This window comes from Rhinatrema bivittatum, chromosome 9 (genome assembly GCF_901001135.1).
Source record: "Rhinatrema bivittatum chromosome 9, aRhiBiv1.1, whole genome shotgun sequence".
NCBI classification, from domain to species: Eukaryota; Metazoa; Chordata; class Amphibia; order Gymnophiona; family Rhinatrematidae; genus Rhinatrema; species Rhinatrema bivittatum.
Genome location: NC_042623.1, coordinates 253,809,764 through 253,834,410, shown reverse-complemented (window position 1 = coordinate 253,834,410; position 24,647 = coordinate 253,809,764). Strand labels below are relative to the sequence as shown.

General features: G+C 46.6%; 2 protein-coding genes across 14 annotated transcripts in view; one reads left to right on the top strand and one right to left on the bottom strand.

Moving 5' to 3' along the window:
- LRRC34 (leucine rich repeat containing 34) overlaps positions 1–5,311 on the bottom strand; it is a 91,044-nt gene extending 85,733 nt beyond the window's left edge. For 2 of the 9 annotated variants that reach the window (XM_029616536.1, XM_029616539.1), the window contains exons 1-3: positions 3,456–4,121; positions 2,175–2,293; positions 1,063–1,184 (exon numbers count right to left, since the gene is read on the bottom strand). In XM_029616536.1, the coding sequence (XP_029472396.1) occupies positions 1,063–1,184; positions 2,175–2,293; positions 3,456–3,497 (283 nt within the window). In that variant the 5' untranslated portion in view covers positions 3,498–4,121. Of the gene's footprint in view, positions 1–1,062; positions 1,185–1,721; positions 1,935–2,174; positions 2,294–3,455; positions 4,124–4,803; positions 4,891–5,227 lie in introns of those variants that run through there. The other 7 variants (XM_029616540.1, XM_029616533.1, XM_029616537.1 and 4 more) reach the window with 7 other exon arrangements.
- The window catches only part of LRRIQ4 (leucine rich repeats and IQ motif containing 4), a 112,485-nt gene continuing 92,935 nt past the window's right edge, over positions 5,098–24,647 (top strand). For 3 of the 5 annotated variants that reach the window (XR_003858696.1, XR_003858693.1, XM_029616530.1), the window contains exons 1-2: positions 5,098–5,241; positions 7,963–9,097. Coding sequence is in view for 1 of the 5 variants with exons in the window: in XM_029616530.1 (XP_029472390.1) it covers positions 8,027–9,097 (1,071 nt within the window). In the remaining 4 variants the exon portion in view is untranslated. Of the gene's footprint in view, positions 5,242–5,417; positions 5,552–6,549; positions 7,654–7,962; positions 9,098–24,647 lie in introns of those variants that run through there. The other 2 variants (XR_003858694.1, XR_003858695.1) reach the window with 2 other exon arrangements.

Genomic DNA, 24,647 nt, shown 5'->3' with positions numbered 1-24,647 from the left:
CAGAATCCCCCTCAGGGCTCTGTCCCTCTTCGTCAGCGACCTCCTCCGCTCTTGTGCCCCCCTCAGGAGCCTGAAAGTACTGCGACAATGGTGGAGGGAGATTCTCCACCCCCAACGCGGCGAGCTCAGCGTCGTGAAAAGTTTGCAAGATGGCCTCTGTTCCTGCACTGAGCGGGAACGTGTCAGTGATGGCCTGCTGTAGCTGCCCGAGTCGTCCTGACTCGCGGCGCGGCTTAGAAACGGTGCGGTCGACATTCCCCCCACCCCCCGGAAGGCAGGCAGAACAAAGGCCGTCTCTGGAGACGCCCGCCGAGCATGAGAGAAAAAAAAATCTAAAATATACAAGGAACGCTGACTGAAAAATAAGCCCATCCCCAGCGGGTCTCCCGTCCGATAACGGAGGGAGACCCAGTCAGCAAGGCACTCTGCCTCTGAAACAGGAAATACAAAAGTTTGAACTTTTTTTTTTATAACCTAATGGATGGCGTACTGGGTCCTCTGCCTCCGCGGGTGAGTGAGCTGGGCTCCCCGGTATCACCCAAAAGTTAAGGGGGGGGGGGGGGGGGGGTGGTCGGAGCTGAACTAGAGGTCCTCAACCCCTTGCTCCTATTGCCTCAGATACCATGGGGGATGGCCCCCTCAGGACCTGCCAACCCCCTGGGAGGCTCCAAAGGATGTGGAGAAGCGAAGTCCTTCTGCTGTCCTTTTTTCTTTTTTTTAACTTACTAAACCAACTAAACTCGTCTCTAGTTTTTTTTCTTTTTAAAGAACTATCTGACTAAGACTAGCCTGTAGGTTTTGCACCTCCACCATCTGCTGGAGACAGAGAAATACTGACTGACTGTAGGTGGCACCTCAGGGCTTAGGACAGAGTCCACCAAAGCTTCTATGTCTCCATCTGCTGGAGGGGAGGCAAAACCCAGGAGTCTGGACTGATCCGGGTACATACAGGGAACAGCAAAATAATTAAATGTTACATAAAACTACTGTCTAAGAAACTGGTATACAAAAACAGACCTAAAAGCAAACAGTTTCAAGCCCTAGAAATATCAGAAAACATACCTGTGATAGACTTGTTATTTCGTAATACATGGGTAAGAACTAGAACATCTTTATCTGTAACCTGCTGCACTGGCACTAAGCGGTTGTTTCCAGCCATTTTTATTGTGACTCCAGGTGCTAACCTGTTGTAATACAGAACACATCTGTGAAATGCTGTACAAATATGTGAGAAACATTATGCCATGTTGTTGTTTGCTCTGTACACAAACTGAAGATAATCAAATAATTCAACTGCTGTGCCTTTTAGGTATGTCTGCCAATTTCTGAGTAGTTCACACAGCTTGGAGCACATCCAAGATCCCCTGAAAGTGAAGCTTTATGAAAGGACAAGTGGAATGATATTTAAGGAGTAAAAAACACGGGTAAATGTAAAGTGGCAAAAAGTACTATAAAATAACTTTTAATGAAGTTCACTGAGTAAAATGTTTTATAGCAAGCAAACATATCATGGAAAAAAAAGCTGCCAGATACCTAATTCGCTACCTGTCAATACATTTAAATGCTGTAACCAACTAATGGATTTAACAATGTGGTCAAGCCAGGACTTGTGATTCATTCTCATTTCCTGATTTTCAATGAATAACATTTTATGTTTCCTATTGCAATTTTTTTTTGATAAATACAGAAATGCTGAACCATCACTGAAGTGTAACAAATACCTGTCTTCAAGTCTAGTATCAGAGGGGTCCAGCAGAGCTTGGGTGCACTGCAAAAACAATGCTCAAGAACCCAGGGAGGGAGGAAATTAGCTGCCATTGCTGCAGTGGCCCCTACTGGCCATTTGATGCTTCTGAGAGTAAATCTTGAAAGGACTTCCCTCACAGCTTTGGCGCCAACAAGGACACTTGAGTTATCCATGATACTGTCTAGGTCTAGGATATGGAGAGCAAAGAGGGCAAAAGGAGTGATAAAGTACACTGAACAAAAGTTCTTGTATGTTTCAGATCCAAAAGGTTTCATAGTTTGAAGCAGCAGATTTAGCAGGTTTGGACTCCTTTGCTGACTGGATGTGAGTAAATGAGCGAATGTCTGCCTATATAAAGGTTTGCACAAAGATATCTTAAATTATATAAAGCACAACTTTACAAAACACATATTTAAAATATGCTTACTGATCCTGCTTTTGACATGCTTGTATAAGCATTTCCATAATGAAAGGATTCACTGGCTGGATTAATACAGCACATAGCTCCAAATAATGTTGCTTCAGATCTCTTGACATGGCTGTTTTCTTTAAAAAAAAACCAAAAAAAAACAATATACTGTACATGAGAACATCTAGTTCTTTGCAGCATTTAATGAGATTTATTTATGTAAATTTTATTGTATTCTGCCTCTCAAAATCATAATCACCTAAAAGGATTACAATGTAACAAACTTTTTATCGGTTGCATAGAAAAAATTATAAAACACATAGTAAAACAATCATAAACCCTACATACCACATTTTAAAATTTGCCAAATGCTTGCTGAAATAACCAGACTTTCAATTGCTTATGAAATGTTTTGTAGTCTTCAATCTGCCTGAACCCAAGGGGTAAGGGCTTCCACAAAACTGGACCATTTACAGAAAAGTATGTTTATACGTTTTCTGAAGGTGGGCTGTTCTATTAGTAGGGTATTACTAGCAGTCCTGCAGTGTTCGACTAGTACAGTAGCTCTGTATCATTTCCCGCAAATAGAAGAGACTCATTCATCTCTGATTCATGCCTAGTATTAATGAATACTGTATTCGCTACCAGATCTTCTCTCCTTCTCCTTGTCTTCTCCCCCTCTCTCTAGCCCTCCCCCTTTCCCTGTGACTCCCAATCCAGTTTATACCCCAACCATCCCAACCCACCCTTCCCTGCTGTGCACAGGTACCACATGGTGAGTCTGTGAGTGGCATCAGTGGGACTCCCCCTAGCAGGAGAGTCCTGGCTACAGCCGGGGTGGACTTCACAATAGAAAGACTAGCCAACCAAGGGTAGGGGATAGCCGCTCTGCTGTCAAACAGGCCGAGTGTTTGGATAATTGCCAGGTTCTTGTGGCCTGGTTTGGCCTCTGTTGGAAAGAGGATGCTGGGCTTGATGGACCCTTGGTCTGACCCAGCATGGCAATTTCTTATGTTCTTATGATACAGAATGGTGCGCTCGGCCGTTTGATTTAGACATGCTATTATTAATCCCTTATACTGTAAGGGGTAATAGCACGTGGAAAATGTGTGGCCGATCCCCCCCCCCCCCCCCCCGAAACTAATAGCGCTCATCATATGCAAATGCATGTTGATGAGCCTATTAGTTATTCCCCCGGAATACTGAAAGGGCAGGCGTTAAGATCTGGGCAACCCAGGAAATTTTTGGGACCAGAGGCTGCACTAGCAGGGTGATAGAGGCAGTGGCTTTGCTACTCACGGGGCAGGTTGGCCATGGCGGAGGAGAGAGGAAGGAGCCCATAGGCCGCGCACCAACTGGCTCTTACCAAAGATCGTCTCTCTGCCAGTGTTCTGATTGGCTGCAGCGCGCTGCCCCCTTCTGTCTGCCTGCCCCCTCGTTCGCTGACAGAGCTCTCCGGCTTCAGCTGTAGGTCAGCCTGGCTCACCCGGTGGCATGGTGGGAGTCGTGGCTGTCAGCGGGTCAACAACTGACGCTCGGTTTTACTGGCGTCGGTTGTCAACACGCTGACAGCTGCCTCTTCCACTAATAAGGAGGCGCTAGGGATGCGCTATTGCCCCTAGCAACTCCTTCTTAGCGCGCGGCCTAATTTAAATAGAGAATCGTGTGCCCAGGAGAGGGGCCTGGGAGTGCGTCGGGAGCAGGCGCTCAAATGGAGCACACACTTTCCTGTGATTTTTACAGTATCTGCCTGTTAGATAGCTCTATGACTACATAGGGCTGGCCAGCCAAGATTTTATTGCAGAGTCCCGAGCTGGCCGTTTGACTCTGGAAAAGAACCCCTCTCCTGGGCACAAACTTGGGAGGGGGAGTAGGAAAGGAGGCTACTTTCCCAAATCTCTAACGGGCCGATTCAGTAAAGTCTGCGGGAGAGCGGCGCGCGCACAGGCCACTCGCCTGTGCGCGCGATTCAGTATTTAAATGAGGCCTGGCGGTAGAAACGGGCAAAAGGAGGCACTAGGGACACTAGCGCGTCCCTAGCACCTCCTTTTGACCCGGAGCGGCGGCTGTCAGTGGGTTTGACAGCCGACGCTCAATTTTGCCGGCATCGGCTCTCGAGCCCGCTGACAGCCACGGGCAGACTTCAAATTTGTTTTTTTTCTTTTTTTACGCTTCGGGACCTCATATCGCCATGATATTAAGTCACAGGTTGCACAGAAAAGCAGTTTTTACTGCTTTTCTGTGCACTTTCCCGGTGCCCGAATAAATTAGCGCCTACCTTTGGGTCGGCGCTAATTTCTGAAAGCAAAATGTGCGGCTTGGCTTGCCCATTTTGTTTTCTGAATCGCGCGTTTTCGGCCCCTTCCTGTACTGTATCGGCCCGTAAGGGAGGCTGAATTCGCCGCCGCTGCTGCGAGCACGATGCTCCAATTAATTAGCAAAGAGTTCAATTAATGTAGTAAAGGGTTTCCCTCATTTTCTGTGTGTATTGGGGAAGATGCTTAGTAGCGTATGAGCGCCCGCGGGGGTCCGAGGGAGTTGGCAATGTCCGCTGTCCCCCCACCCCCCCCCCCTAGCGTTTTTCACCTGCTCTGCAGGCTTCCCCTGCCTCCACGCCTGGCAAAGTGACAGGTGACGACGCGCTCACCTGAGAAGAGTGGGCAGGAAGAGAAGGGGGCCGGCTCGGAAGCAGCTCTGCTTTGCTGGGGGGGGGGGGGGGGGGGGGGGGTGAAAACGCGCGACGAAAGAGGGGAGGGGGAGTTTTCGGCCGCTGCGGGGCAAGGGCGTGTGAGCGCCCGTCGCCTCTTCTCCCCCCGGGCACCTGGAAGGCCGAGAGCCCGGGCTTACGGAGGCGCGAGCGCGCGCGCGTTGCTGTGTCGCTGTTTGGTTGCCAGAGCAACGCGGCTCTCGCGCTGCCGGCGGCTGCTGTTGCCCCTCCACCCTCCGCTTCCTGCGGGCGTGCCACCTCCCCCCCCCACCCCCTTCCAGTCACCCATCCGCGCCGGAAGGCCCCCTCCCTCCCTCCCTTTCTTCCCCTCCCTCCGGCTCCGAAGGGACCACTGAAAACGCACCTCTCCTCCCCCGGGTAAGGGAGAAGCCGGACTCCGCCGGGCGGCTGCGGCCCTGTCTACGCTGCCTCCACCCGGAAGGCGGGGCGGGGGGGTTCCTTCACCTGGAAACCGCGTGTCGACGTTAGAAAAAACAAACGCGGCAGAGAACTGTCATAAGAAAAAAAGGATTACAATGGTGCAGTCGAGCTGAGTATTTGATGGGCCAATTGGGAGTGTATTAAAGTCAGTTAACTGCAGCAGTATATTTGAGTATCGCCAGCAGTGGCCTAGCATAGCCAGAACGGACGGGCCCAAAGTTAACATCCGTGGGCAGTAGGCATACAGGTCTGAACCCTATCGGTTGTTCCCTTATCGATAAATAATGCCTTGGCATGCCCCCTACAATGGGTTTCTAAGGAGCCCGCAACAGCCCTTATACATCATGAGGGAAACTTTTAAAAATATTTTAACTCGGTTATTTCAAGCACTTACCGACATTAAACATTTCTTATTAATCTGCATCGATTTATTTTATACGTATCACAGTTTATAAATACACAATACGTGAACAGCAAAAAAAAAAAAAACCAAAAACATAAACATCAGATCCAACCACTCATATAATAAAATTAATAATATATTCTTTCATGAATCCTCTTTCCAGAAAGGCAGAGATAATCACACCTACAATAAAATAGCAATAATCATAAATGTGGATGCAGAGCAGAACTAGGACTATTCACATTACAACCCAAAATGCAAAAAATTATATTTAAATTTGTGTCTCTTCAGCAAAAAAAAAAAAAAAAAAAAAAATCGTTCAGTGATGGGTTTTGGGTGTTGAAAAAGGGAAACCGTCTTCCCACCAGAAAAATAAAATATGCATAAAAGTTTGTAGTATGGGGTAGATTTTAAAACCCCTGCATGCGTAAATCCTCCCAGATTTGCGTGCGCCGGCGCGCCTATTTTGCATAGCCCACTGGCACGCACAAAGCCCTGGGACGTGCGTAAGTCCCAGGGCTTCCTGGGAGGGGCGGGTCCGGGGGCGTGGTGATGGTTCGGGGGAGGGCGGTCCCAATTCCCCCGGCACTGCGGCCTGTGCTGGGGCGGCGCGCGCGCAAGTTATGCCTGCTTCAAGCAGGCGTAAATTGCCCAACAGAGGTAGGGGGGGGGATTTAGGTAGGGCTGGGGGGTGGGGTAGATAGGGGAAGGGAGGGGAAGGTGGGGGGACACGGAGGGAACGGAGGCAGGCTGCGTAGCTCGGCGCGCACAGGCTGCCGATTTTGCGCAGCCTTGCGCGCGCCGACCCGCATTTTATAAGATATGCACGGCTACGCGCGTATCTTATAAAATCTGGTGTACTTTTGTTCGCGCCAATGGCGCGAACAAAAGTACACGCGTACATATGTTTTGAAGATCTACCTCTATATGCGTTGCAGCATGTTATTTTAGGAAATGGATGGTGAGAACCTGAGTACACAGAATACCCATTGTAGGTCTTATTCCAGCTCCTGCACCTATTGTTCTGGGTATTAGTGGCATTCGGGATCCTATAATGATTTCTGTGACCATAATTTTCTTATGGGTCTCAAAAACTGTGTTCTGGACTAATCCAGTGTTCCACATCTCACTTATTCTTGGGGCTGGTTTTGGGGAAATGTAATTAGCATTTGTAGAATATTTTACATTTCAAAGAAACGTAGTCTTACCTTGTAAAAAAATTTCGGTGTTTGGTTATCTTTTATGAAACAGAAGAACAGGAAAGGTAGGCAACTGGAATATGATCAAATGCCAGATATAGAACCAGAAAGAAATGGAGCATGACAAAAACATTGGGCTGTGTAAGATGGTATCAATAATACTAATAAGATGATGTCCCTTTAGTATTTTTTTTTGTATTCATATGACAGTTAACCCTTAGAACTAGAATACAGAATGCATATCAATTTAAATGGTACATAAATGAGAAATGCTTCAAAGCAAGGCTGAAAGTTTCAAAAATAAGCAAAAATGAATGGAAATAAACAAAATGAGAATGAAGCAACACCTGAGCTTGACAACAGAACAATGCTAAGTGAATTGTCCCAAGGGTCAAAAGAGAGGGTAGAGCAAACAAGTGGGTTAACACATCCAAGCAAAAAGCAGGGACACCCACAGAGCAGAGGAGTCAATGCCACTGTAATAATAATAATAAAAAAACCCAACCACTAACAATTACTTTAGTAATGAGAGTCTCTTGCTGGATTTATTTCAATGTGTCCTAAGTCATAGCAGAGTATGTTGTAGGGCATCCCATATGACTCACTGCACATGGACAGCAAGCAGGCAAAGCAATCAAAATGATCTGTAGAAGTCCAAAAATTTCAGAGCAACCATTTAGGGCACCTTGCAGAGAGCACAGAAAAGATTATGCACGGAGAACTAAATGATTTGCTCAACCTTGTACAGTAAGTTATTGCAAGTTATGTAATTCAAACTCTGCTTTAATCACTAGACTGCACTGACAACCACAATTAGATACTTTGCTGTATGTGATATTCCAAAGTAGCAGCTTATTAGAATGTATATTTAATTTAAAAAACACTGCATACTAACATACTGTTTTGTAAATGACTGTTTTTATTATACATTTTCCATTTCTACCCACTCTAAGCCCTTCCTCCCTCTCTATTATCCACAAAGTCATAATGCCCTGTTAATAACTTATGCCGACTTGAATTGGAGAAAACCTGACTTTTTGTTTGTTGTTTTTTTAGGGTCTGAAGACTTGTAAACCCATCAGCACAAATGATTGATCTGAACTGAAACATTGTTGCCAAAATGTTCAATGTTAACTTGACAAAACCTGTCTCATCAATATTATTAAAGAACGACGGGTTTCTGGAGACAGTTAAACTGAAACAGTTTTTGAAGTCCATACATAATTTGCCTAAACAGCTGCAGGGCAGAACACTGTTTTTAGATTCAGCTCATAAAGGACTTAAAATGATTTCTTCTCATATCTTAGAGCTGGAAGAACTGGAGGAATTGCATTTAGAAAAAAATCAGATAGAAAAAATCCCAGAGAGCATTCGTCACCTTAAGAATTTGAAAGTCCTCTATTTGAATAATAATAATGTTAAATACGTTTGTGAAGAGTTTGGGGAACTGAAGAATCTTCAAAGCTTAGATCTCAGCAGCAATCCACTCCCTGCTATTGCACTGCACACTGTAAGCAAAATTTATACTCTTCGTGAACTGAGGCTTTACAATATAAATTTAGAAGAGTTTCCAGTTCAGATTTGTAGGTACCTTCATCATTTGGAACTGCTTGGACTTTCTGGGAATAATCTACATTTTCTGCCCAAAGAAATAGTCAACCTCAGCCAACTTAAAGAAATTTACCTGCAGCAGAATAAATTTGAAAGATTTCCCCAGGAGCTCTGCAGCCTCTATAATTTGGAAGTGTTAGACATTGAGAAAAATACATTGAGCTCCATCCCGATAGAAATTTCCTTTTTATCAAAGTTGACAAAACTCTTTATAGGATTTAATTTTCTGCAATTGCTTCCTGATTCACTGTATCTTTGCAAGGCACTGTTTATACTCACTGCTTCTAACAACCACGTGCACACCCTTCCTGGAAACATCCGTGAACTCACAGAACTGAGTGAAGTTGATCTGTCTGATAACAGCCTGAAAGAACTTCCATATCAGTTGTGCCAGCTGACCTCTGTGTGTGTCCTTTATTTGAAAAATACAGGCCTGAAAATGTTGCCAACTGCTTTTGCCAGATTAACAACAGTCAGGATATTAGACCTCAGTCAAAATCTCTTCCAATATTTTCCCATTGAGATCTGTTCTTTGATAAATTTGGAAATACTGTCATTTGATGATAATAGACTACGCAAGGTACTAGTTTATTTCTGTATTGTTATACCATTATTTAATATACAGAAGATCTTTAATCCTTGTTTTAATTTAGACTAGTAATTAATTAGTGATTCTGTGGACTCTTTGGCATATAATGTTTGAGTAGATAGTATTCTTCTTCCATTTTAGATGTAATACTATCTTATGACTGTACCTTGCCATTTGGCTCTACTTTCTACTTTTAACAAATTAAAAGTTTTTAGGTGCGGGCACTGGAGAACATAGTAAATGACAGCATATAATAGTGGTTCTCAACCCTGTCCTGGGGATCCCTCCAGCCAGTCGGGTTTTCAGGCTATCCACAATGAATATGCATGAGAGAAAATTTGCATACACTGCCTCCATAACATGCAAATTTTCTCTCATGCATATTCATTGTGGATAGCCTGAAAACCCAACTGGCTGGGGGGGGGTCCCCAGGACAGGGTTGAGAACCACTGGCATATAAGGACTGAAATGGTCCTTCTGGCATATCCAGGAAGGTGTTTAAGGTTGTAACTGCCATTCCTTGTTGTTTAACCCCCTTAGGAATATAACTGCATTTTGTGCAGGTTACTCTTAGTGCTTCATTTCCACAATGCAGCTCACAAAGATATTGAACAGTATGGCCACAGAACTGATCGCTGAGGCTCTCCACTAATCATCTTTCCTTGTACATACCTGGATCAGTCCAGACAGTGGGTTGAGCCTCCTGTCCAGCAGATGGAGAGAAAAATTGAAAGGGTATCCTATATTAGGACTGTGCTCACCCTGTGTCTCTTCAGTATTTCTCTGTCTCCAGCAGATGAAGGCGGTTGAACCTGCGGTTCCCTCTATTTAGCTGTTTTTTCTCTCTCTCTGGGAATCTTTCCCTTCCTACCTTCGGGTTTTCTCAGGATCAAGCAAGTATTAGTTACATAAATTGAAAAAAAAATGATCTAAAGGAAACTTAAAGTTTTGTTACTGAGACAGATCCCTGTCTCATAGCTCTTACAGGGTCCTGGGGGGGGGATTTCCCCTTGAGTGCTCAGTGCTTAGCCTAGGATCCCTTATTCCCAGTGCCATTTTGCCTGGCTTGGGGTAATACTGGTGGTCCAGTCACTCCCCCCTTTCTTGTCTGACCCCTGAGATGATCCATGCCTCAGGTCCTTTAGCAGAGATGCCTGTATTCCTCTGCTATTGTTAAAAAAAAAAAAAAAAAAAAAAAAGGAACAAGAAGCTACAAGGCACAGCTTACCCGCGTTTGACTTAGACCGAAGTTACAGGGGGAAGGAGCGTTGCAGTGATAATCTCCTGCTCCCACTCGCTCAAAGCTGGGCACAGCTGATTCGGCTGCTTCTCCGCGGCGACTTTGTTCCCCCCTCCGATCTCATGCCATGTTCAGCTGTATGTTTAGCCTGCAGGGAGCCTGCTTCGCGGCTCTCACGTGATGGGCTGTGCTCCTTCTGTTTCCCCGGCGGGGAGGGTCCCTCTGCAGCAGTGGCGAAATCGACGGTCTGTGGTCTGGCCATCAAACGTGCTACCAGGCCGGCCTCCTTACAAAAAAACGTGGGAACGGCGGACATTTTGTCCTTGGATCTCATTACAGATTCGGGACTTGAGGGGGGCAGGGAGCCTGTTTTTCATCAATCGCTGCCAGATTTAAGCCCTGTGGACTGTCCAGGGCCGGTTTCTGACCCCCCCCCCTCTTGGCCCCCTCCCCCCTTGCCCAGGAAAGCTCATCACCATTTTTCTACGGACTTTGTTCTTTTGTTACACAAGTCCTACCTGGCCAGTCTGGAAGAGCAAAATGATCCCTTCCTGGACCCTCCCCCGGCAAAGATCCCTTGTGTTTCCCTCAGGCATGGCCCTAAAGCCCCAGATTCACAGGGCTCCATTAGGGTCAGGACCATGCCAGGCATACCGGACGCCCCCCCTCCCCCCCGCCAGATCTGGATCAGGATGCTGATTTGTTGCTTCTGAATCCGCCAGTTGAGGGAGACAACCCGCGGGTTTTGCGGTTGTTCCACCGGGAAGAGCTTGACCCGCTCATTCCTTTTGTTCTGGACGAACTGGGTGTAGAGAACCCTCCTGAAGAATCCACCAGTGCTTCTACGTCACATAACATGGACCCGGTCCTGGCGGGACTTAGGGCTCCTCCATGTACTTTTCCATTCCATCCCATGCTTATGCAGCTACTGCTCCAGGAGTGGGAGTCTCCCGAATTTGGGCTCCGGGTGGGTAGGGTGATGGACAAGCTCTATCCCCTGCCAGACCAATGGCTAGAGATGCTCAGGGTCCCTAAAGTTGACGCCTCGGTGTCCACAGTCACCAAACAGACCACCATTCCGGTTATGGGAGCAACCGTGTTAAAGGATCTTCAGGATTGTAAGTTGGAACTGCATCTTAAAAGGATCTTTGAAGTCCTGGCTTTAGGAGTCCGTGCGACAGTCTGTAGTAGTCTCATGCAGCGGGCAAGCCTTAGGTGGGTTCAACAATTACTCAGCACCTGGGACCTCCCGTCTTCAGAGGCTGGAAGCAGCAGTGGTGTATGGGGCTGATGCTCTTTATGATCTCCTCAGGGTGCAGGCCAGAGCTATGGTCTCTGCGGTGTCCGCCAGATGCCTCCTCTAGCTGTGGAATTGGGCGGCAGACTCCTCTTGTAAATCACAATTGGGCACTCTCCCTTTCAAGGGCAAGATGTGCTGCGGCAGTCAAAAAAGCAAACAATGTTGGGAATTATTAGAAAGGGAATGGTGAATAAAATGGAAAATGTCATAATGCCTCTGTAACGCTCCATTGTGAGACCGCACCTTGAATACTGTGTACAATTCTGGTCGTCGCATCTCAAAAAAGATATAATTGCGATGGAGAAGGTACAGAGAAGGGCTACCAAAATGATAAGGGGAATGGAACAGCTCCCCTATGAGGAAAGACTAAAGAGGTTAGGACTTTTCAGCTTGGAGAAGAGAAGGCTGAGGGGGGATATGATAGAGGTGTTTAAAATCATGAGAGGTCTAGAACGGGTAGCTGTGAATCAGTTATTTACTCTTTCGGATAGTAGAAAGACTAGGGGGCACTCCATGAAGTTAGCATGGGGCACATTTAAAACTAATCGGAGAAAGTTCTTTTTTACTCAACGCACAATTAAACTCTGGAATTTGTTGCCAGAGGATGTGGTTAGTGCAGTTAGTATAGCTGTGTTTAAAAAAGGATTGGATAAGTTCTTGGAGGAGAAGTCAATTACCTGCTATTAAGTTCACTTAGAGAATAGCCACTGCCATTAGCAATGGTAACATGGAATAGACTTAGTTTTTGGGTACTTGCCAGGTTCTTATGGCCTGGATTGGCCACTGTTGGAAACAGGATGCTGGGCTTGTTGGACCCTTGGTCTGACCCAGTATGGCATTTTCTTATGTTCTTAACTTGACGGAGGCCTACCTTCACATCCCGATCTGCCAGGAACACCAGAAGTATCTTTGTTTCAACATCCTGGGACGGCACTACTAGTTTCGGGCGCTCCCATTCAATCTTGCCACCGCTCCTTGCACATTCACCGAGGTTATGGTGGTAGTGGCGGCCTTCCTCCGACGGGAGGGAGTCCTAATCCACCCCTACCTGGACAACTGGCTCATTCTGGCAAAAATCGGAGAAGCTCTGTGCGATTGTAGTCAACAGGGTCTTGTCGGTCCTCACCTCCCTCGGGTGGATGGTCAATTTCTCCAAGAGCAACTTCATGCCCTCTCAGGTCCTGGAATTTCTAGGAGCACGCTTCGACACCCGAGTGGCCAAAGATTTGCTGCCTAAGGCCCGGGCGCTTAAGCTCATGGTCCTGGGCTCTATGGCTTCAACTATAGATTTGGTTCCTTGGGCTTTTGCGCATATGCATCCTTTACAGAAAGCTTTGCTGTCCCCGCTGGAAGCCGGTCTCGGAGGAGTTTCGGACACCTCTACTGCTCTCCGACTCTACCATCGCCAGCATGCAGTGGTGGTTCTCACTTGCTCACCTGTTGAAGGGTATGCCTCTGAAGACATTATTGTTGGATTATTGGATTATTGTTACGACAGATGCCAGCCTCCCCGGCTGGGGAGCAGTGTGTCAGAATCAGTCTACCCAGGGACAATGGTCCACAGTCCAATCCCATTGGCACATCAATCGTCTGGAGGCCAGAGCGGTCCATCGGGCACTCAAGATGTTCCTACCCTTGATCCGTTGCAAAGCGGTGCAAGTCCTCTCCGACAATGCCACCACAGTAGCTTACATCAATCGCCAGGGTGGCACCAGGAGTCGTCTGGTGGCCCTGGAAACCAGCAAACTGCTCTCCTGGGTGGAGTGCCATCTGGATCGACTGGCGGCCTCCCACATTGTGGGGAAGGAGAATATTCAAGCAGACTTCCTCAGTCTTCAACATCTAGACCCCGGAGACTGGGAGTTGTCCGAAGATCCGATGGATCTTGTCATGCGCAAGTGGGGTGCTCCCCACTTACACCTGATGGCTACCCTGAGGAATGCGAAGGCTCCCAGATTCTTCAGTCGCAGAAGGGAGCACTGCTCGGAAGGCGTAGATGCTCTAGTCCTACCCTGGCCTCACGCCGTCCTCTACGTGTTCCCACCCTGGCCTCTGGTGGGAAAGGTACCTCAGAAGGATAGAACTGCAATAATCCTTGGAGACTTTAATCTCCACGTCGAGGCAATACCCTTATCTTCCTCCTGCAATTCCTTTCTGCTCTCACTCAGTGCCCTAGGATTCAATCAAATAATATCCAACCCAACGCATAAGGCAGGCCACACTCTTGATCTTATCTTTACCAACTCACTCATCCAACCTGACCTTTCTACATGCAAGCCCATCCCTTGGTCTGACCATTTCCGTATCGAAACCACCTGCTCCATAAGAAACACTATCATCCCTACATGCACCAAAAAAACCATTCACTTCAGAAAACCTTGCAAAAAAGACTACCTTATAACAGCCCTCTCAAATGAACTCAACAAACTTGATTTGACAGACTCCGACTCGGCCCTCTCCTCCTGGAATCAACTTACTAACTCTGTCACCAACAAGTTATGCCCCACACAATATCGAGAAATCAACCCCTCTAACAGCAAGAAGAAACTATGAGCTGAAAACAATGAAGCGTAATCTAAGAAAATTAGAAAAGAGATGGTGCAAGGATCCGTCTCCCACACAATTGGCGAGGTTTAGATCCTACCTCCACACTTATCAACAAGCTATAGACAAAATTAAAAGGGACTTTTACGCCCAGAAAATTCATCAACTCCAATTCAATCCTCGTGCCCTTTTCAAATACGTAACAAATCTAACTAAAACCAATCCCAACCCCACTCCTGACACCAATGATAAGGCCAAATGTGAAGAACTAGCACAATTTTTCCACAATAAAATAGATAAAATCATGTCACGCTTCTTCACTACATGCACACCCACATCCACCCACAAAATTAACATCTCATCCATACTTAGTTCTTTTGAGACGACCACATCCTTAGAAATAGCATCCATTCTAAAGAAAATTAAACCCTCACTGCACCCCACTGACACCATCCCTACAAAAGCCCTCCTTACCATCCCTAACATAATCTCCAAAGCTATTTCCAACATCATAAATAGATCCTTCACACTGGGCACAGTCCCTAACCAACTTAAACAAGCCATAGTAAAACCTATCCTAAAAAAACCTACACTTGACCCTGCAGATCCAGCCAACTTTCGCCCCATATCCAACCTTCCCTTCTTAACAAAAATCCTAGAAAAAAACATTAATCGCCAACTCACAGACTATTTAGATGAACATCACATACTCTTCCCCTCACAATATGGTTTCCGAAAACACCACAGCACTCACTTCCCTCACTGACCACATCATAAAAGGACTTGACAAAGGCCAATCGTTCATCTTGGCCCTCCTTGACATATCTGCCGCATTTGACACTGTCAACCACACCATTCTAATAGAATGCCTCAAAGAAATCGGCATCTCTGACATCACACTTCGCTGGTTTCAATCATACCTTAATGACAGACAATACAGAGTAAAAATTGGGAACTGTGAATCTAAACCAACTAACCTTACGCAAGGCGACCCGCAAGGCTCCTCATTATCTTCCACCCTATTCAATATATATCTGCTTCCCCTCTGCCATCTCCTTTCTGATCTTGGTCTTCCACATTTCATATATGCGGTCGACGTACAGATCCTTATTCCAATTAAGGACACTTTGTGCGAAGCCCTTAAGACCTGGGACGCTGACCTCGCTGCAATCAGCACCCTCCTTGCAGACAACTTCCTGGCACTCAACACTACCAAAACCGAGCTCTTACATATCTTACACCCACAATGTTAACCTAAACCTCCCCCTGCCTAACAATCTACTTACTGACATCACCCTGTCACAACATGTATGCAGCCTCGGCGTCACCCTTGATAACCATCTCACCCTAAAAAAGTTCATCAACACCACCTTAAAAGACTGCTTCTTCAAGCTCCACACGTTAAAAAAAACTGAAACCTCTTTTACATCTCAGTGACTTTCGGACAATACTCCAATCCTTCATACTGTCAAAAATTGATTACTGCAACGCCATTCTTCTGGGCCTTCCCAAAAATGCTACCCAACCCCTCCAAATGCTCCAAAATGCCGCTGCCCGGATCCTCACCAACGTCCACAGAAATGACCATATTACGCCTGTCCTCAAGCATCTACATTGGCTACCAGTACTTCACAGATCCTATACAAGACTCTCACACTCATCCATAAATCACTTCAAACCAAAATATGAAATGGTTCAAAGAGTACCTCATTTTTCGCACACCTGCCAGACCCACCAGAAACCAATATCTGGCTACATTGCACACACCTTCACTTAAACTTACCAAACTCATATCCACCAAAGACCGTGCGCCTTCCATAGCCGGTCCTTCCCTATGGAACAATATGCCCTCCACCCTCCACCAGGAACCTTGCCCAAAAAAATTCAAACAGAACCTCAAGACCTGGCTTTTCAAGCAGGCTTACACATGAACAATCTTTCCTCACCCACGTACAGTCCCAAGTTTCCTTAGTTGACACCTCCCCCCTGGCCCTACAATTTTAATTCCTGCTATCCATCCTTTATACATCCCCCATGCCTAGCTTCCCCTTGTTGCTATTCTCAATGACTTGATCCATCTGTTTTCAATGACTTAGATCATATGTATATATTTACTTAGTTTGTATATAATTACTTAGTTTACTTAGTTTTCTATATGTATAAAATTTAGTTCTTCACCTTCTTGGTGCCTTGTTAGCCCGAAATTTATTACTTCAGTTCCTTGTTTTATGTAAAGCTTGTTCGCTGTATTCTGTTTCATGTAAACCGATGAGATGTTCCCAACGATCATCGGTATATACAATTTTTAAATAAATAAATAGAAGTTCACATGGGGCCGGTCATTCTTGTGGCGCCAGAGTGGCTCAGGAGACCATGGTTCGCGGATTGGTGAACCTCGCAATGGACGGTCCTCTTCACCTCGGTCACCCCCCAAACTTGCTGCGGCAAGGTCCCGTATTTTTCGATCAGGCGGATCCCTTTTGTCTAGCGGCCTGGCTTTTGAGCGGCGGCGACTGAGGAAGAAAGGTGATAAGGAGGAAATTATATCTACTCTGTTGTGGGCCCATAAGACTTCTACCTCTCTCGCTTACATTCGGGTATGGAGAGTGTTTGAGAATATGTGTGCAGAGTCCGGAGTACCGGCACGCAAGGCCCCGGTGTCCCAGGTCCTCTCCTTCCTACAGAATGGTCTCTCCAAAGGTTTGACTTTCAATTCCTTGCGGGTACAGGTTTTGGCTCTCTGTTCCCTCTTGGGGCGGGTTGATGGTTACGCGTTGGCGGCCCATCCGGATGTCGTTCGATTCCTCAAAGGTGCCAAGCATTTGAACCCGCCTGTCCAGGCTCCTTGTCCGTCGTGGAGCCTTAATTTGGTCCTTCGTGTTCTTTGCGAGGCGCTTTTCAAACCCCTCCGGTGGGCCACACTTAAGGACCTGACTCTTAAGTTTCTGGTCTCTATTTGCTCCGCCAGGAGAGTGTCCGAGCTCCAAGCCTTGACTTGTAGGGAGCCCTTCCTTTGCTTTTCTGATTCAGGTGTTTCCCTTAAAACAGTCCCATCCTTTTTACCAAAGGTTGTGTCCTCCTTTCACATAAATCAGTCAGTGGAGCTTCCTGCTTTTTCTCCAGAGGACCTTGCCAGCACGCTGAGTGGAGAACTACAGCGACTTGATGTAAAGAGAGTCCTACTGCAATATTTACAGGTTACAAACAAGTTTCGTGTCTCTGATCATCTCTTTGTCTTATGGAGCGGGCCAAGTAAGGGGAACAAGGCTTCTAAAGCTACTATTGCTAGAGGCTAAAGGAGGCAATTGCATCGGCATATATCTGTCGGGGCCGGACAGTTCCAGAGGGATTAAAGGCCCATTCTTTGCGTTCACAGGCTACCTCTTGGGTGGAGAACCAGTTGGTCTCTCCGCAAGAAATATGCAGAGCAGCTACTTGGAAATCCCTGCATTCCTTTGCTCGGCATTATCGTCTCGATGTCCAAGCACCAGTGTTTGGCTCCTTCGGCAGACTCGAGCAGGGCTATCTCGGTCCCACCCTACTTAGGGAAGCTTTGGTACATCCCACTGTCTGGACTGATCCGGGTACATATAGGGAAAGGAAAATTGGTTCTTACCTGCTAATTTTTGTTCCTGTAGTACCACAGATCAGTCCAGACTCCACCCTGGCTGCATTTATCTTTGATACGTCCGCTCGATGTTTCTTTATTCACAGAGTTTGGGTATATTTACTTCATATCAGAGCTATAAGGCACCGGAAGTATCTACCAGAGAGATATATATGTAAGAGCGGTTCTTAAGTGTTTTGCATTTTAAATTACAAGTTGGATGTTACAGGTTTTTATACTTGCTTGATCTTACTCTGGTTAACTTTACATTTCTCTGCTTTGATAACGTTTATATTGAAGGGTCGCAGGGTGAGCACTGTCCTGACATAGGATACCCTTTCAGTTTTCCTCTCTCTCCATTTGTTGGATAGGAGGCTCAACCCACTGTCTGGACTGATCCGTGGTACTACAGGAACAAAAATTAGCAGGTAAGAACCAATTTTCCTCTCACCTCTACATGAATTCCATTTACCACTATCCTCTTTTCGTTTATCAGGCAACCAATTTTTAATCCAGTCCATCACCTTAGGACCCTCTTCTATGCTGCTAGTTTTTATTCATGAGCTTTGTATGTGGGACAGTATTAAAAGTTTGCTGAAATCCAAGTAAACCACATCCAGCGCACACCCTTAATCCAATTATCTAGTCACCCAATTGAGAAATATCAATCAGATTTGTTATATTGTACTCTGGTGGTTTAGTGTGCCCTCGGACCTCAGCCCGACCCAGACCTTCCGGACCGAGCCAAGGGTCGACTGTGGCTCCGCATGGCTGAACAATCTTGCCCTCGACCCGGCCGGCAAGCTCCCATGGCCAACATCCGAGGATGATGGAAGTTGAATGGTCCTCCGACCATTCCGGGCCCTTTCGGACCTGCTGCGAGCAGCATGGAGCAGCAGGCCTGGCCTGAGGTTGAGTCAAAGAAAGCAAAGAGGAAGGCGATCTATGATAGCCGTTAGGATAAACACAAAAATAGATGCCTGGATATTTTTCAATTGTTTATTCAAACAGAGACGTGTTCACAATTCGCCCGACTCAGGCCGAGTTTCGCGGCTCAAAAGCCGCTGCCTCAGGGGCTTCAACAATCCACAGTCGTAATTAGAACTTAGAGGTTAGATTCTCATCCAATATACAATCAATGATTGTCAGCAATGCAAGAGTCAACTTTCACAGCAGTGCACAGCTTCAGGTCTCTGCTCATACGCGGCCTGAGTCGGGCGAATTGTGAACATGTCTCTGGCCTGAGGTTGAGGGCAGATGGACCTTGAGATGTAGACATGAAGATTGATGCAACGGCATCACATGGCACGAAGACTTGGGTTGATGCAATGGCATCACATGGCACGAGGACTTGGGTTGATGCAACGGCATCCATGGACGAAGACTCGGGGTTGATGCAACGGCATCCTTGGCGAAGACACATGGCTGATGCAACGGCATCCATGGCGAAAACACTTGACATCCACATAGACAACACAAGGCATGGACATTGGCACTGTCTCTCAGGGCGCCCTACTCAGGCCACCCGCGGGACTGAGTCGCGGACCACCCTGTCCCAGTACGTGCTCTACACAGCCCCCAGAGGCTGGTCACGGACTACAACGGGAGCGGGACAGCACAGGAACACACAACCAGGACTTGACAGCTCAGGAGCATAGGACAACCGTCCACCAGCAGGCTAGTCCACTCAGGAGTACTGCATCTGAGGGACCCCTGGCCTACCGGACCAGAAGGCTTGAGAACGTTGAAGGCAAGACGTAGGAAGGAACATCACGGAAGGCAGGAACACCAGGACAAAGAGGATCAAGACACCTGGACGAGGACCTCAGGCACGAAGACATAACATGGCCTGTCGAGAAGACAGCACGATGAGGAGCTCCACGAGACAAGAAGACCTTACACAGGCTCTGGCAGGCAGGAGCCTCCAGAGAGAAGACTCCACGACGGTGCAAGGCCTGGAACAACTGACGGAGCAGCCCTTTATAGGGCTGGTACAGGAAACAGTCACAAAGGTGAGGCCAAGACACTTCCTGTGTCTGGCCCTTTAAATTGTAAAGGAAGACACGGCCGTGCGCCTAGGGAGAGTGCAGGAACTGTGCAGGACCGTGGACAGCGGCCTGCGCCGACGGCTCCACGTGAAGATGTCAGAGAAGCAGGGCAGGGCTGAGGAGCAGGCCCTGACGTCGGCAGCGGCTCCAGCTGCTGCGGGGGGCCCCGGGGGCGGCTCCAGCCGCTACTCCGACCCGGGCTGCGGCCTAAACGCCGCGAAGAAGGAGATGACATCGGCGGCGCTCCCAGCCGCACCAGGGGCGGCAGAAGACTCGCAGCTCCGGCCGCGATGGAGTGGGGAATCCGGGGCGGTCTCCGGCCGGCGTGGGCAGGCCAATGGCGGCATCCTGCCGCGTCGGCTGAAGACAACGTGGTGAGTCAATTAGCCTGCTCGCGGGGAGACCCGCTGGCAGAGTTCATAACATGTTACACACAATCTTCCTTTATTTATTTGTATTTAAGTTCTTTTAATATACCGATGCTCAAGACCAGGTCTTATCGTTCCGGTTTACAGTGTAACTGGGGGAAATCAATTAACAACTATACAGAAGGTAAAGTTAATCAAAGCTCCTTTGATTAAACCATTCTGCCTCTGATCCTGCAATGCACTGGATTGTAGATGGTTCACTTTCTTTTCCGTTAGTAAAGTCGCCATTAATTTTTCCACCACTGAGATAAGGCTCATTGGCCTATATTTTCCAACCTCCTGTTACTACTTTGTAAAACGGGACTATAGCTGCCCATTTCCAGTCTTGCAGCATCATTTGTGTTTCCAAGAATTTGTTGAACAGCTCCTTCAGTGACCCCACCAGAAGTTGACTTTGCTCCCTTAGTACCCTAGGATATACCTCATCTGGCCCCATTATTTTGTCCAAGCTTTGCTAGTTCCACATCAATGTATTTTCCATTCTTTTGTTCCACTGTAAACCGATATGATGTTTCGACTAATATCGGTATAAACATTTTTCATAAATAAATAAATAAATACACTCTTCTGTAAATAGTGTGGTATCTGTACCACTCCCATATGTACCCTAGCCAACTAGCAAGAGTCCTTCTCCAAAGTCTTCTTCAGTAAACACTAAGCAGAAGTATTTGTTTAGCATTTCTGCGTTTTCCTCATGTCTTTTCACACATTGCTCCTTGTCTCCTTTCAGTCTTACAATTTGACTTCTGGCCTTCCTCCTTTCTCTGACATAACTGAAAAATGTTTTGTCACCTCTTTATCTCTTTAGCAATATTTTCCTCTGTTCGTACTTTTGACAGATGTCCTTCCCTGTATTCATTAACATTCTATGATCTTTTTGAATGCTGATCTTTTTGTCTTAAAATTTTCAGTCGGCCAGCTCTTCAATATTTTTGAAATTCAATATTTTTGAGCTTTCTGTGATTTCCTTCTGACGTGGCCATGATATCAGACCATACCATCTGATGATCACTGATGCTCAGATGAGCATGTACCTGGACATAAGAGATACTGTCTACAGTTGGAAACTCCCCTCATGACTTCCATCACCATTTGTTTGAGCAATGCCTCTTGAAGGCATCTATGATTTGTTTACTTCTTACTGATTCTACAGATGGGATACTCCAATTCACATTTGGCAGTTTAATATCACCTACCAACAATACCTCCCCCTTTAGTCCCACCTTTTGGATGTCTTTGGCCAGATCTCTATCCAGTTCTTCTGTCTGAATAGGTCTGTAGACCACATCGGTGTATATGGAACTGCCATTGTGTTGTATCTGTAGACCCTTGGGCTGGGGTGAGATTGGTTGTATCTGCAGGGAAGAGCCCTGCAGGTTCTCACAGCCAGCTGGTGCACCCAGATGAAGCAGAGACCAGTCTGAAGTTTCACCTTTACCAGCCCACTTTCCCTTCAGGTTTAGCCTTTGGGTGCCGGGGCTGGTAGGACTTAGGCAAGGGTCTCTGCGGATGATTAGGGATGGTGGTCCAAGGCACAGCTAGGGTCATAGGCAGGTGGCGGTCAGGCGTCTCAAGAGTCAAGGCAAGGATCAGTGTCAACTAGCGATCAGACATAGAGAGTCCAGGCAGGGGCCAAAACCAGGTATCCATCCAAGGGAGAGGAAGAGGGACAGATAGGGCTGAGGCAGGCTGGGCCGGAGCAGGCAGGGCAGACAAAGGTAGAAACAGCTGGGTAGATGAAGGCAGGAAGCAACACGTACTACAATCATAGCTGGACCTGTTGCTGAGGTAGAGTGCTTTTGGGGAGCTGCCCTTATAAAGGGTGAAGAGGATGATGGTTTCTGTAGGAGCCACAGGGATTTTCCTGCCACAGTCCCTTTAAGAGGCCTGACATTGGGCATGTGCCTTAGGGGGAGCAGGAAGAGGAAGGAGCGAGCGGCATTTGGCAGCCTCCTGCTGAGGCTGCCGATAAGCAAAAGCCTCCTTTTAGATAATTTTTGCCGATAAGCAAAAGCCTCCTTCTAGATAAGCAAAAGCCTCCTTCTAGAGCAGCCTCAGCCACCAGGGAGCTGTTAGGGGCAGCTGTTCTAATGGTTGACTCAGATGCGGCGGCCATCTTGATTAATTCACCCAGATCGTCATCAGCAAGGGCAGGTCCCAATTTAAGTCAGGGACCTACCAAATTAGTTCCGGGGTTAGATTTTCTCTCTGAGGCTAAACAGGAAGTTCCCAGTACCAGCACTGAGGCCTCTTCACCTGAGTTTTTAAAATTGTTACTTCAGGCATTTCATGCCTTACAAGAAGATCGAGATGACATAGAGCATGTACAGGGTGCTTCTTCAGCTGCTGATGTTTTTTAATCTCAAAAGAGAAAGAAATTGGATGCAGATGAAGCTGAATCTCTCTCACTGAATTTGGATTGTCCGGCATATTTAAAAATGAAGGATGAGAGAGGTGGAAGTGGCAGTGAATTTTTGGAAGAAGGTGAGATTCATTTAGCAGAGGATGAGGAGGAACAGCAGGTTGTTCCATAAGGAGAAGATGTCTACATTAATTTTTCAAGTCTCTTCTGCATTACACCTTGAGGAAGAAAAATATGAAGAGGCTCCAGGTTGGGATCCAACACGTAAGTGTTGTGCCCGTCTGTTGCAGACGGCTGCGCCCTCTATTGATCACCTTTTTTCTGCCTGACTCAGTTCCTTTTGGGAAGATGGCTGCCTCTGCTTCTCCACACCAACCCCTCCGGTGTCCCCGGTCTGGCATGGGCGATTGCGTTCGCCATCTTTCTCCCAGAGTCACCTAGGGCATGCAGCCCCATCTTTTACGTGCGTCATGGCGGAAACCTTGGGGGCATCCCCAACGTATGACGTCACAAGCTCTGGTATTTAAACTCCATTCACGGTTCCGAATACAAGTTAGCAAGGAATCCTCCATCAATGGTTGATGCAATGGTTGCAGCAGAAGCCAAAAGGACTACTATTCCTGTGGAAGGAAGTGCTTCCCTTCAAGTTGCTCAGGATAGGAAGCTAGAAGCAGTACTTAAGAATCTTTTTTCTGCAGGTTCATTTGTGCTCAGGGAGCAGTTTGTGCTAGTTATGTTGCTAGGTCTCTGCTCCATTGGATTCAGCAGTTGTCTGAGGTAGCAAGCTCTGCAAAGCTAGAGTCGGCTCTAGCTTATTTATGTGATGCTTTATATGACATAATTAGAATCTCGGCTAGGTCTTTAGCTCTCTCTGTGGGAGCTAGATGTCTTCTTTGGTTAAGAAATTGGTCTGTAGACTCAGTCAAAATCTAGACTCTCTCTCTTACCCTTCAAGGGTAAATACATTTTTGGGTAAGAACTGGATTATTTAATGAGGAATCTGGGTGATCCAAAGGTTGAGAGACTTCCTGAGGATAAGGTCAAGCCTAATTTTCGTCCTTATAAAGGTTATAGCCAATTCATGCAAGCTAAAAGATATAGACTGGACAAGCGAGCAATTCCTCAGTCTTCTAGAGGTAAAAGTAGATCTCAGCCATTTCATGGTGCAAGGAGTCCAAGGGGAGATGCTACCCGCTCCACCGGTGGTTCACATAATACACAATGAAATCTGGAGGATTCATTTTCTAGGGGAGCCTATAGGGGGCAGGTTACAAGCTTTTCTTGGAAAATGGATCCACATTACTTCAGATCAATGGGTTTTGGATATAATCCAATATGCATATGTCCCAGAAAAGAAGATTGGTAAAAGATTATTTTGTAATCTCATCTGCACATTCTCCTGTCAAGGTTGCTGCAATTCAGGGGACATGGAACAAGTTGATTCAATTGCAGGCAATACGCCTGGTTCCAATAAGGAAGCATCAAAAGGGATATTATTCAATTTATTTTGTGATTCCAAAAAAGGATGGTTCATTCAGACCTATTTTGGGTCTATCTATCTATATCTATATCTATATCTATCTATATATATATATATATATATATATATATATAGACACACACACACACACAAGCCGTTAAGCACGTTAAAACGGGCAAGATTCCATCGGTCAGACCGGCATGTCGGTCAGAGCCACTCTGTTCTCCACAACTTCTTACCCTTCCCACTCATATCCTCTTCCCTTTTCCTTCCATCCCCTCTCACCTCATCCACAACCCCTTCCCTCTCCCTCAGCCCTCCTCCACTCTCTTTTTTTTCTTCTCCACATAAGAACATAAGAACATACCATACTGGGTCAGACCAAGGGTCCATCAAGCCCAGCATCCTGTTTCTAAGAGTGGCCAATCCAGGCCATAAGAACCTGGCAAGTACCCAAAAACTAAGTATATTCCATGTTACCGTTGCTAGTAATAGCGGTGGTTATTATCTAAGTCAGCTTAATTAATAGCAG